Raw genomic sequence first — 14,444 nt, forward strand, 5'->3', positions numbered from 1 at the left:
GATCATCGGTTGTCCTCTCCCATCTTTGGAAGAGCTTTATAGCTCCTGCTGCCTTAAGAAAGTTCAAAACATTCTTAAAGAGCCATCTCATCCTGGGCACTCTTTTTTTTTTTTTGAACTATTATCATCTGGCAGACGGTACAGGACAATAAAAACGAGGACAAATAGGCTGAAAAACAGCTTCTATCCCAGGCAATAACCATATTGAATTCTATGGTATATAGTGCAATATCGGGTTTTCAATTTCAGTTATATAGAATGTAAAGGATGTATGTTTGCGTTTTTATTTTTATAGTTATAACGTATTTATTTTATTTATTTATTTTGTCACAACAATATATGTAGGTATTATACAAAAAGATTATATAGTATATAAACACATATATGAGTAAATATAAGGAGGTATAAGCATATATATATATAGGAAGAAGAAAAGAAAAACAATAGGACAGGAACGGTAGGCTTATTCACGCCCCTTATGGTCCTCTTAGGAATGGGGTACTCTGAAGATGGCATTTAATTTCGTTGTACCATGTGCAATGACGATAAAGTAAACTAAACCAAACTAAACTCCTGGCTGGTGAAGTTGAGCTCCTGAGTCAACTATTTTTCCGTTCACCTAGGTGTAAAAAGAGATACCTGGCCAACAACCCAGTTGGGCTTGGCAGAACGAGGGCCATGCCTACCACAAACGAGCAAGATGGACGCATGAAGAAGTTTAAAAACAAAGGCAAAAATGTTGAAGTAAGTACTTATGAAACCCCAGTGGTTGCTCAGGAACAGAAAGGGACAAAAATGCAAAATTGGCACTCCTGGTATCCAGAGGCGGCAGTTACAACCTGGTCAGAGGCTCTGATCCACCCTGGTGTAAAGAAGGATACTTCTGTTCAGGTGACCATGTTCATTTTGTAGCTTGCTTCGACCATTTTGAGAAATGCATGGTTTTGTAAAATAAAGCAGAAAGTGAAGGGATATTTATTTCGTAAATTTCTACCCAGCCTATCTCGACTAAACAACAGCATCATAAAACCACACAGAGATTCAGGAATAAAGAGATACATTAAAAACAGAATGTCCATGTAGATTCTTCATCGTCCAGGTCATGGTGCTTTTTCAAGAGGCAACTGGACTTTTTGGGGGTTGGTTTGTTTTTCCTGAAAACATTTCATTTCTCATCCAAGAAGCTTCTTCCGTTCTGCCTGGATGAGAAGCTAAACGTTTTCAAAGAAAAAAAAAACCCAAGAAAGTCCAGTTGCCTTTTGAAAAAGCACATCTGGGATAAAAAAACAGAATTTAAAACATCCAGGTGAAAACCAAGGCCCAAAATTCAAAAGACTAGGAGAGGAGCAACAAGGCGTCTCCTCAGGCCATCAGCCACCCAGACACAACACAAACTGGGTGAAGGCATACAGCGGTGGCCAAAATTGTGGAAACCTTTTGGGAAAAGTGTATTTGCTAAAACTAGCTAATGACACCACATTTTTTTTTGAGTAGTGCCATAAAATTATATATCAATGGAAAGATAATCAAGAATGTAATGCAATAACATTTATGAAGGATTTGCTACTAGAATAGCAGTTACAGTATAAAGAAGAAAAGTGAAACACGTAGAAAAAAATGAGATATACAAAAATTATCACCATACAAAAACCGAGATATACAAAAATTATCAGCATGTCAGTTAATACTTAGTTGGGTAACCTTTAGCATGAATTACGGCCTTACGTCTTCTTCCCATGGAGTGAACCAAGTCTTTTACTTCTGCAGCTGTTATAATGTGAAACCAAGATTGATTGAATGATGGCTTCTATTAACTGGGTTTTATTGCTGGGTCGCTTCTGACAAGTTTCTTTAGTTGGAAAATCCACAGAGTTTCCATTGGGTTAAGGACTGGGCTATTCCCAGGCCATTCCAGCAGTGGAATAGGATGATCTTGAAACTCCCCCCAAAATGTGCTGTTATTATCCATCAAACCTCAAAAATACACTTTCCCACAAAGGTTTCCACAATTTTGGCCACTACTGTAAACACTCTTGTCTATCCTTCTCTGAAGTTTGATAGTGGCAGGTAAGAATTGGTTTTGTTCAGGGACATTTGATCTTGAACCCTGATGATACCGAATTCCTCTTGTTCCCTGCACTTCCAATCATATGGCTCATCACTGGCTGTTTTAAAAATCCGTAATGCTCGGCCCTCTTCCTTGGTAGGAAATCCGTAGACGAAAAAACGAAGTGACAGTTGAACTTCGCAAAGCACGGAAAGAGGAACAGCTTTTGAAGCGAAGGAACATCTGCTTTTTGGCTGAAGCCAGCCTGTCTCCCGAGAAAGACGAGAAGAACGTGGTATGCGTGGGTGGTGGTAGTAGTAGCAGTAGTAGTAGTGTGATAAGGAGAAATGCTCCATAGTAAAACTCATTTTTACCTCCTCCCTCTGTAGATCTTAGTTCAAGAATATATTACATCCAGTTTTATTTATTTTTATTCATATTTATTTGCCAAGCATATATAAGGTAACAGGTAAAAGTATAAACATAATTTGAATGCATGAAAAGAGTAAGTAAAAAAGGAATATTAGGACAGGGACGGAAGGCACATTGGTGCACTTATGCACGCCCCTTACAGACCTCTTAGGAATGGGGTGAGGTCAACAATAGACAGTTTAAACTTAAACTTTTGGGGGTTTGGGGAAGAAACCACAGAGTCAGGTAGTGCATTCCAGGCATTGACCACTCTCTAACTGAAGTTGTATTTTCTGCAATCGAGTTTGGAGCGGTTTACCTTGAGTTTGCTCCTGTATTGTGGTTGAAGCTGAAGTAGTCATTGACAGGTAGGACATTGTGGTAGATAATTTTATGTACTATGCTTAGGTCAGACTGAAGTCGGCGTACTTCTAAGTTGTCTAAGCCCAAAATTTGAAGCCTGGTGGCATGAGGTATTCTATTGCAGATAGAGGCGTGGAGGACTTTTCTCGTAAAAGATCTCTGGACTCTCTCAATTGTATTTATGTCCGATATGCAGTGGGGGTTCCAGGCAGATGAGCTGCATTCGAGAATTGGTCTAGCAAATGTTTTGTATGCTCTAGTTGGTAGTATAATATTACCAGAGTATACATTTCTATATAGCAGCCCTTCCAACCCATGCTGTCTAAATTGCTTGGGATTGCAAGATTCAGAAATCCAAATTTCACTCATATTTGGTTGTGAATTCTGCGTCTAATTCTCACGCATCTGGAAGGAGCCTGGTTTTTATAAGGCCCTTTTTCATATCTCTGTATATGAGTGTTGTGACCCAGGCCCAAGTAGGTAGTAGGAAACTCAGTCAGTGTAAAAACAAACAAACTTTATTTGAACAGCTGAGAATTACTTCATTCTCAGCGTAGTTCAACTAAATTAAAGCAAATTCCTCCCAACACAAATTCCTCAGTCCTATCACCAACCTTGGTCCAATTAGGCAAACTGCCAAAGACCTTTCTTGGCAAACATTCAAAAGTCACAGATACAAAAATAAATGCAAGAAGACAAAGCTATAAACGTTGTTTTCCGGCAAAGCCCAAACGCCGTTCCTGGTCTTTTAAGCCTTATGGAAGGGGCCAATCATCTTGGTCCTATTCCCAAGTCGTCCTCTTAGCTTTAGCTGCTCTTGCCTTCTGGCAGCTCTTCTCATGCGTGCATTAGGAACAGGCTCCTCCTGTTCCTCTGCCCCACTACTATCAGCCTCTGGAGGTTCTGGAGTCCGCACCTCACTCCCCGATGGCCCTGGCCCCACCTCTGCCTCCAACGCAGAGCCCTCATCCGGGCCTTCCCCAGCCTCCAGGACTGGCCCATGTTCTTCCTCAGCCTCATCGCTGTCCGACTCCATTGCCACGTCCGCAGGCTGCTGGCGGACCACAACAATGAGTAGGACTTGTGACTGTGAGCATGAGAGTTTTGGAGAGGTGTGTGATAAAAGCAGAAACAGAGCATTACCAAGATCCGAGGACGTTGTCATGCTTGGTTCATGTGGCATGTTAAACTATGATATGGGTTGTTATTTGGGGCTTAGTGTGAATAATAAGTGTAAACCATGTATTGACCGGAAGATGAAGTTCTTGGCTGTTTTTGTCGTTCGATCCCTGGCATGACCAGAAGCCTCTCTGAATCCTGATGACCTCTTTCTGGTGGCGTTCTGACAATCCCTTTGCTTCCTGCTGCAGGTTACTCAGATCTCCTTGATCGATATAGTCGAGCTGATCCAGTCAGATGATCTATTTCTTCAGCTGAAGGCGGCCCAGGCAGTCCGGTATGTTAAAAGCCATAAGTTGTGTCCCCCATCAATCAATCTCAGTTGCCATTGGTTACTTAACTAACTGGGTTGGTTCTTGGGCATAGGAGAAGAACAGGAGACCAAACAGGCTTCGGTCAATGGAGGTCACTAGGTTTCTAGAGGAGCTCAACAGATAGCATATGGCTGCGGGACCCTAAATTCCCATCTAAAGATGGTTTGGTAGAATCAGAGTGATCCAGCATGAAAGGTGGCCTAAGCTGTCAATCCCCATGTTCTCCTGCCTCTAAGAACCATACTGTCTATTGGAAATCCCACCACAGATATGGGCAATGCATAGTCAGCTTGCTTCTGAATGACCTTCAAATGTTGAAGGTGCCTCGGTTATTTCAGAGATCCCTTGAGAAATGCCACTGTTGGTGTCGTGTTTCCAGAAGGGTGAGGCCGCCTTAAAGGTTTCTCCTCTCCCAACAGGAAGATGCTGTCCAAGCAGAAGAACCCACCCATCAATCAAGTCATTGACTCTGGAATCGTCCCTAAACTGGTGGAGTTCTTATATTATCACGATACTCCCAACTTGCAGTTCGAGTCTGCCTGGGCACTCACCAACATCGCTTCAGGAACCTCTGAGCAAACCAAAGCTGTGGTAGATGCCAATGGTATCCAGGGCTTGCTTGTCCTTTTATCTTCTCCACACATCCACATCTGCGAGCAGTCGGTGTGGGCGCTCGGCAACATTGCCGGTAAGTTGTGGGTAAACTGGCTCGGTCTGAGGAACGCCGGTTACAGAATTCATGGAAACAGAATATGTGTCTCTTGACTCTCATTTATTAGTGGATTATGATACAGAATGGCTCTCCTATCTTTCTTTATCTTCTGTCCAATGGACTTTTATCTACCTGGAGAGGATACAAATGGCTTCTTTGATACCACAACAATGTCCTTCAGTTATTGTTCTGTAGGAACCCAAGCATCATCTCTGCACGGAGGTGGGCCAAGTCATGACGGAAGACATCATTGGGTTGCATGTAACTGCAGCAACATAGCAATTTTATTATCCCAGTTGGCACCAATAAGGGTGTAAAATTTAGCATACGGCATGAAACCAGCTGCTTTGTATTATGCTATGGTAGCTAGCTTCACTTTGGAATAGCAATAGCACTTAGATTTATAAACCACTTTACAGTGTTTTACAGCCCTCTCTAAGCAGTTTACAGAGTCAGCAATAGCCCTTAGATTTATAGACCACTTTACAGTGTTTTACAGCCTTCTCTAAGCGGTTTACAGAGTCGGCAATAGCCCTTAGATTTATAGATCACTTTACAGTGTTTTACAGCCCTCTCTAAGCGGGTTACAGAGTCAGCAATAGCCCTTAGATTTATAGACCGCTTTAGAGTGCTTTACAGCCCTCTCTAAGCGGTTTACAGAGTTAGCAATATCACTTATATTTATAGACCACTTTACAGTGTTTTACAGCCCTCTCTAAGCGGTTTACAGAGTCAGCAATAGCCCTTAGATTTATAGACCGCTTTACAGTGTTTTACAGCCCTCTCTAAGCGGTTTACAGAGTCAGCAATAGCCCTTAGATTTATAGACCGCTTTACAGTGTTTTACAGCCCTCTCTAAGCGGTTTACAGAGTCGGCAATAGCCCTTAGATTTATAGACCGCTTTACAGTGTTTTACAGCCCTCTCTAAGCAGTTTACAGAGTCAGCGATAGCCCTTAGATTTATAGACTGCTTTATAGAGCTTTACAGCCCTCTCTAAGTGGTTTATAGAGTCGGCAATAGCACTTAGATTTATAGACCACTTTACAGTGTTTTACAGCCCTCTCTAAGCGGTTTACAGAGTCAGCCAATTGCCCACAACAATCTGGGTCCTCATTTTACCCACCTGGGAAGGATGGAAGGCTGAGTCAACCGTGAGCCTGGTGAAATTCGAACTGCCAAATTGCAGGCAGCCAGCAGGCAGCAGAAGTAGCCTGCAGATTACAGATTAACAGAGTTGGAAGGGACCTTCTATGTCATCTAGTCCAACCCGCCACCCAAGCATGAGACCCTACACCATGTCTGACAGATGGCAGTCGAGTCTCTTCTTGAAAGCGTCCAGTGATGAAGCTCCCACAAGTTTTGAAAGTACTTGAAACCACTGTGCAACTGTGGAAGTGGAAGATTAGAAACCGGAATCTCTTCTAAATTGGCAGGGTCTGACCAATTTATCTGACCGGGTATATAGTTCCAAGAAGCAGGTAGCTCTCGAGTTACGACCACAGTCGAGCCCAATATTTAGGTTGCTAAGTGAAACATTTCTTAAGTGAGTTTGCTCCACTTTACTTTTCCTGCCACCGTTTGTTAAACGAATCGTTGCATTTGTTAAGTGAATAACAATGGGGGTTAAAGGAATCTGGCTTCTCCATTGATTTCGTTCGTCAGAGGGTTGCAAAAGGGGGATCACATGACCCCACCCCCACCCCCCTGGGACCATCATAAATGTGAGCCAGTTCCCCATGGATCTGAATTTTGATCATGGGACCTTGGGGATGCTGCAGCGGTCCCCCATTAATTTTTTTTAGTGTCGTTGTAACTGAATGGTTCCTAAATGAACTGTTGTAAGTTGACTCCCTGGAGTTGCTGATATTTTTTTTTTGAAAGTACAATTCTCCTTCCCATCCCTCTTTTGTGTAGGAGATGGTTCTGTCTACCGAGATACTTTGATCAGATTCGGTGTAATTCCACCAATTCTATCACTGGTGATGCCTTCTACCCCGGTATGTAGAAAGTCTGTTTCCTTGGGTTTGTTGCAGGGGTGAAATCCAGTAGGTTCTGACAGGTTCTGGAGAACCGGGAGCAGAAATTTTGAGTAGTTCAGAGAACCCGCAAATACCACCTCTGGCTGGCCCCGGAGTGGGGTGGGAATGGAGATTTTGCAGTATCCTTCCCCTGGAGTGGGGTGGGAATGGGGATTTTGCAGTATCCTTCCCCTGGAGCGGGGTGGGAATGGGGATTTTGCAATATCCTTCCCCTGGAGTGCAGAGGGAATGGAGATTTTGCAGTATCCTTCCCATGCCACGCCCACCAAGCCACACCACGCCCACCAAGCCACGCCCATAGAACCGGTAGTAAAAAAAAAATTGAATTCCACCACTGGTTTGTTTGTTTTCTTGATTTGATCTGGCAAGATTTTTCATGATTTTAGAAAGTGGTTCCCTTTCTTGAATTAAAAAAAAAAGGATTTGGAAACATGCGTATGTCTATTATGGTATAAAGAACCGTGCTTTAAAGCTCTAAAGGTAAAGTTTCGCCCGCACATGCGTGCTAGTCGTTCCCGACTCTAGGGGGCGGTGCTCCTCTCCGTTTCAAAGCCGAAGAGCCAGCGCTGTCCGAAGACGTCTCTGTGGTCATGTGGCCGGCATGACTCAACGCCAAAGACGCACGGAACACTGTTCCCTTCCCACTAAAGGTGGTCCCTATTTTTCTACTTGCATTTTTTACCTGCTTTCGAACTGCTAGGTTGGCAGAAGCTGGGACAAGGAACGGGAGCTCACCCCATTACGCGGCACTAGGGATTCGAATCACTGAACTGCCAACCTTTCGATCGACAAGCTTAGTGTCTTAGCCCCTGAGCCACCACATCTCTTTTAAAGCTCTACTGGACTCTTTATAAGGCAAAACATTTTTCAAAAAAAGAAAAGCTGTAAGAAAGTCCAAAATATACTAGACTGGGATCTAAGGACTGTGATTGGAACTCTGCCCCCATCCATTCCCCACCCCCGATAACAGCTATCCGGAAGTGAAATATTTAGCTCATGCAATTGGTCCTCGGCTTAACAACCAGAATTTGGGCTCAGTTATTTCCACGGCTGAAACAAAACGGTTAAGTGAATCGCGGCTGGGTTTTTGAGCATTTTTGACCCTTGATGCTGCAGTCGTTAAATGAATTACGCAGCCGCTAAGGTGAATCCGGCTTCCGTCATTGACTTTGCCTGTCGGAAGCCGGCTGGGTAAGGTCAACAAAATGGGGAATCGCATGACTCTGAGACGCTGCCACGGTTGTAAATACACGCCAGTTTCCAGTGCCCGAATTTTGATCGTGTGACTGTAAGGACACTGCAGCAGTTGTAACTGCGAGGACCGGCCGTAAGCTTTTTGGATTCAGTGCTGTTGTAACTTGGAAACAGATGGGTATAAGTCAAGGTCTGCCTGAAATCGCTGTCTGGCTCACTTAGTTCCTGCTTTATCCTTGAGAATCTGGAAACGTGTTCGTATGTCTTTTTTTTTTTTTGGCTTGCTTGTTTTCAACCTAACGAACATCATCTTAATTTCTTAGGTGGGCTTCCTGAGGAACATCACTTGGACCTTGTCCAATCTTTGCAGGAACAAAAACCCCCACCCTCCCCTGGATGCTGTGAGGCAGGTGCTTCCCACCCTCACTTGCCTCCTGCATCACAAAGACAAAGACATTATCTCTGACACCTGCTGGGCGATGTCCTACTTGACCGATGCCAGCAACAATTACATCCAGGTTGTGTTGGAGGCTGGAGTCCTCCCTCGACTGGTTGAGCTCCTGTTCACCAACGAGCTGCCCGTTCTGGTAAGCAAGAGTGGGTTTTGTGGGAACATTAGCGGTCATCTTCTATAGCCGTGATGGTGAACCTATGGCACGTGGAGCCATATCTGCGGGCACATGAGCCGTTATCCTAGCTCAGCTCCAGCACGCAAGCGCACACCGGCCAGCTAATTTTCAGCTGGCCACACCCATATCTCCCCTCCCAGGAGTCTGATTAGACTGCCATCTATCAAAAGTGGTGTAGGCGGTTTGTGTGTATATGTATGTGTGTGTGTTTGTGTGTTGGACTACAACAGGGGTAGTCAACCTTTTTATTCCTACCGCCCACTTTTGTATCTCTGTTAGTAGTAAAATTTTCTAACCGTCCGCCAGTTTCACAGTAATGCTCCATGTATCGTCGTCTGCGCATGCCTTTTGCGCATCATGGATTGGGTTTGAGGGGAGCCCCGGCTACCAGCTCTGCTTGTCTGTTACAGCTGGATGGTGTGGGGGGGGAGGAGATGCGCGAGCAATTCTGGGACGAGGCTCTTTTGTTTGCGGTCGCACTATAGCGCCATTTAGTTTCACTTATGTAACGTGAACTAAACTTATGTGCGGGCGATACAAATAGTATATTTTCAGAAATTTGAATTGTCACGGGGAATTTTATGAAAACCTAATGAAAATGTTTTTAAATGATGCTATGAAATTTTTTTCAAAAGTCAATTAAATTAAAAAAAAAAGGAAAGTGCTTCAGTATCGGACAAAACCCCTACTGCCCGCCATGAAAGCTGGAATGCCCACTAGTGGGCGGTAGGGACCAGGTTGACTACCACTGGACTACGAAGTCCCTTCCAACTCTGTTTTTTTGTTTGTTTGTTTGTTTACATTTATACCCCGCCCTTCTCCGAAGACTCAGGGCGGCTTACAGTGTATAAGGCAATAGTCTCATTCTATTTGTATATTTTTTACAAAGTCAACTTATTGCCCCCCCAACAATCTGGGTCCTCATTTTACCTACCTTATAAAGGATGGAAGGCTGAGTCAACCTTGGGCCGGGCTCGAACCTGCAGTAATTGCAGGCTTTGTGTTCTTAATAACAGGCTTTTACCAGCCTGTGCTATTCACCGGCCCTTGCGCTTGCGTGCTGGAGCTGTTAATCTGTAAATCTGTAAACATGCCTTTTGTGGGAACGTTAGTGATGGACCTCCGTGGCCGTCTTATCTTTCTCTTTGGTGGACATTTTTGTAGACCCCAGCTGTGCGTGCTGTGGGCAACGTGGTCACCGGGACAGACGAACAGACCCAGATGGCCATCGATGCGGGCCTCCTGTCCGTCCTGCCGCGGCTCCTGCATTATCCCAAGTCATTGATCCAGAAGGAGGCTGCGTGGGCTTTGAGCAACATTGCTGCCGGACCGCGCAGCCAAATTCAGCAGCTGGTCACCTGCGGATTGCTTCCTCATCTGGTGGAGTTGCTGGACAAGGTACGATGTCAGGGTTTCCAACTGACGCGCCCGTAGAAAACAAACTCCCAGGCACTTGAGTTTCTCAAAGAACAGTTTATTGGAGATATTATATTGGCGCAGACTGATGAAAGCCGACTTTGAGGTTTCCCGCAGCTTTCACCTAATCAAAAGTAAAAGGTTTCCCTTTCCCCACCAAGTCACTGGTTGTCGTGTCCCATCCCCCACTCCGACGAACGAGTCAAGGAAGTCCGTAACAAACTTGGCAACGAAGCCTCTGCAGCTTGCCAAGTGCCTTCGAGGTTTATCAGGGCAGGCAGGAGTCCAAGTTGTGACTTCAGCGATAGGGTCCGGTATCAGCAAACTAGATAAGACTTTGCTTGACTCAAGGTTGGAATGCCAAAAGCAGGTCCTTTATATAGGCTGTGGGGTGTGGCTCCATGACTCAGCATTTATCCAGGCCTGTCCCACCCTTCCTTCTGCTGGCGTCGCCTCTCAGATCTCCGGAAGCGAGGATCCTCCCATGCTGAATTGTCTTCAGCTGGATCTGCTGTCTGGGAAAGGGAGGGATCAGAAGGAGTAGGCCCGAGCAATTCCAATACCTGGCTGGCTTCCTGCTCTGACGGCTGAGCCAAAGGAACACACGCTGTATGAGTGAGATTTATTGGGCTACTCCTTTCACTCCTGGAATCGTCTCAGGGCATGGGGCCAGGGCCGGGGGCTGGAGGCATGACAGGCCGTTCATCTTCATTATCGGACTCGGAGTCTGATAACAGGCCCGGTTGGAGACAGGAGGGGCCCGGCTGAGGAGAGGAGGGAGGACGAGTCACAACACTGGTCATGCTGTCCAATCCAAATGCTGGATGGTTGCTGGGTTACTTGCTGCTCCTCTGGCCAGCCACCTGGGAGAATGTCCTTGGTTCCCACAGGAAAACGTTGTTTTGGCTACAATACCCCATTTAACTATTCCCCCCACCCTCCGCCATTGCTGTGTGGCAACCCTGACTCTTCCCAAGATGGAGCCTCAGCCAGGCTCAATTCAGGGTTGACCTACAGTTTTGAACCATTGGAATTGGAAGGTGATTATATGAACAATAGATGCACACAAGATCAGAACACAAGCAGTTCTCGACTTGCAGCAGTTCACTTAGTGACCGTTCAAAGTTATGACGGCACGGAAAAAATGGACTTGGGACCGTTTTTCAAACTGACAACCACAGCGGCCTCCCGCCTGGGATTCTGCATTCTTTTTAGAGACAAAAATCTTAAGTTTCTAAATTGATAGCTACTAATTTGGGGGAAATGCCTATTTTTGCAGGTGTTCAAAGCAGGATACACGATGCTTACAGTTCCTTCCAGCTTAGGGCAGCTGCACAGAATGAGAACTGAATCTAGAATTAAATCACTCATGGGTTTGCCAAAGTATTAAAAGTTGCAGGATTATTATTATTATTATTATTTTTAAAAAGTGGAGCCTCTGGCGGTTTTTGACCATGAATTTTAACCCTAGCAAAGAGAACTTTGCCAATAACTGCCAGCTACAGAAAGAGTGCTTTTGTGAAGGTGTTAGATATACGGTTGTGATACCGGTAGCCCTCAAGTCACAACCGTAACAGAACCTGCCCAATTGGGTCATAAGTTGTTAACGGTTGTGAAATAGACTGAGCCGTTTTATGACCATTTTGTGGTAGCTGTTAAGCGAATCCATCGTTGGCTACGGCATGGTTTTGCCGAAATGGGAAGCAAGTACCATTTTTTGACAAAAGCCATTGTAAAACCTGCTGTGATAGAGGATGCAGCAAACAGCCATCTGCAGCTGTGTGGAACACTCAAATTGCGATCATATGACAAGTGGGAATGGGAAATAAAAGGGCCCTCTGAACCAGGAGTGAAATCCATCAGGTTCTAACAGGTTCTGGAGAACTGGTACCAGAAATTTTGAGTAGTTTGGAGAACCGGCAAATACCACCTCTGGCTGGCCCCAGAGTAGGGTGGGAATGGAGATTTTGCAATATCCTTCCCCCAGGAGAGGGGTGGGACTGGAGATTTTGCAGTATCCTTCCCTTGGAGTGGGGAGGGAATGGAGATTTTGCAATATCCTTCCCCTGCCATGCCCACCAAGCCACACCCACAGAACTGGTAGTAAAAAAAATTTGGATTTCACAACTGCTCTGAATTTCAAATCTGGGTCATAATTCCCCTTTTTTCAGGTCCATCGTAACACTGAACATATGTTATGTCGTCGATTCGTAAGTTGGGAGCGACCTGCAGGAACCATGTTCATGTATTTCTTAAGGTTCTGTACTTCTTTGCCATGTGTAGGGAGACTACAAAGCCCAAAAGGAAGGTGTCTGGGTTGTGGCCAATATCACAATGGGTGGCACGGTGCAGCAAGTGGTATCAATGATCCGGGCCGGAGTCCTGAAACCTCTACTCAACCTGTTGTCCATCAAGGATAGTAACACTCTCCTTGTGATCTTGGACAGTCTCACCAGCTTCTTTCGGGTAAGGCTAAGGAAGGAAACTATAGATCGTACCGAGCTGGAATGATAAGAGAATCTGGATTTGTTGTCAGTCGTTCTGTTGATCCACTTAGGTTCCTACTTGCAGGAATTGAGTATGGCTAGTCTAGAGAAGAGAGATTAGCCATAGTAGTGGCTAGTCTAGAGAAGGGACGTGGTGGCTCAGGGGCTAGGACGTTGAGCTTGTTGATCGAAAGGTCGGCAGCTCAGCGGTTCGAATCCCTAGTGCTGCATAACGGAGTGAGCTCCCGTGACTTGTGGGGGACAGGGTAGCAGAGGAAGGCAGGGTTTGACCTACTATTTGTGTTTTCTTTTTTTCCATACCAGACAGCTGAGAAGTTGGGCGAGACAGAAAAATTGGCTCTTCTGATCGAGGAGCTGGAAGGGGTGGAGAAGATTGAAGCTCTCCAGACTCACGAGAATAACTTGATCTATCGCACTGCTCTAGCCCTCATTGAGAAATATTTTTCGGGAGAGGTAAGAGGAGGAGGCTGCCGTCAAATTCCCAAGTTATCCTTGAAAAGGGTAGCTTTTAGAGAAGAACGAACAGTATCTTATCAGCTGGGACATTCCTTCTCCATTCAAAGAACATCTGGAAACTGCTAGCTTCTGAGCATATTTTTAACCCCGTTGGGAACAGTCACTGGTTAACTCTATTGCTGAGATTTCAAAACTGTCCTCAGAGTTGTTTGGCGAGTTTGTGGTAAAGCATTTGCAAGATAACTGATATTGCTGACTTAGATTGAGCCTGTGGTACGAACTTGGTCCCTGCCGTTTATTCAATAAACCACAGTTAAGAGTATTTGCATAATGGAGGAACTATGTCTTAAGAGATAGAGGCCCGATTCCTACCTTACCCTAATAAATTATGGTTTAGTACAGTTTTGATTTTATATGCTGGACGAGTGCAGCTGTTTGTGATTTGCTCCACAAAGGAAACCTAAAGCAATGCTTGGCACAATCTGCAGATTTGAACTGTGAAAAGTTGCTTCTGGTGTTTAGAATTCTTTAGGAATTTGTCTCTGGTGCATAAGCTCTCGGTGTCCATACAAGCCACAAGTGATGATCCCTGATTATATGATCATAAAATACAATAATCATAAATCGTATTTCCGAGAAAGATGCTAAGGATTGAAGAGTTCCCCGTAAACTTTCATCAAATTATAATGCTTGGAATTTGAGTTAAAGTAACAGATTTGAAAAGTCTGCAAGGAAAATGTTGAATTTTTTTTCCTCTCTTCTCTTTCTCCCGTCCATGTTAGGAAGTTGATGATATAAACCAGGAAAACAAGGAGATGAAAACTCTGCCTTTTAAAGCCGAACAGCAGGATTTTTTCGATTTCTGAAAGAGTTGAACTTCAAACATGGTGATGGATGCTTTTTTTTTGGGTGAGCACTAAGAGGAAGGGATGAAAAAAAGGATTAAACATGCCCATTTGTTATAATAAATCACTCTTCTGGCTTTGCGAAAATTGGGCCTGGATTATTATTATTATTATTATTATTATTATTATTATTATTATTATTATTAGTAGTAGTAGTAGTAGTAGTAGTAGTACTACTACTACTAGAATAGAATAGAATTTTAGGGCCTCTGGTGGCTCAGACTGCTAAGACAGTCTGTTATTAACAGCTGCTTGCAATTACTGCAGGTT

General features: G+C 44.5%; 1 protein-coding gene across 1 annotated transcript; it reads left to right on the forward strand.

The window, feature by feature from the left end:
- Window positions 1–678: 678 nt before the first annotated feature.
- KPNA7 (karyopherin subunit alpha 7) lies at window positions 679–14,203 on the forward strand. Its single transcript, XM_058157915.1, has 10 exons — window positions 679–744; window positions 2,208–2,342; window positions 4,192–4,277; window positions 4,734–5,002; window positions 6,943–7,025; window positions 8,585–8,848; window positions 10,055–10,288; window positions 12,590–12,772; window positions 13,117–13,266; window positions 14,052–14,203. Exons 1-10 carry the CDS (start codon window positions 679–681, stop codon window positions 14,133–14,135), a joined length of 1,554 nt encoding a protein of 517 aa, XP_058013898.1. The 3' UTR covers window positions 14,136–14,203.
- The last annotated feature ends 241 nt before the right edge of the window (window positions 14,204–14,444 follow it).

The sequence above is a fragment of the Ahaetulla prasina genome, chromosome 14 (genome assembly GCF_028640845.1).
Source record: "Ahaetulla prasina isolate Xishuangbanna chromosome 14, ASM2864084v1, whole genome shotgun sequence".
Taxonomy (NCBI): Eukaryota; Metazoa; Chordata; class Lepidosauria; order Squamata; family Colubridae; genus Ahaetulla; species Ahaetulla prasina.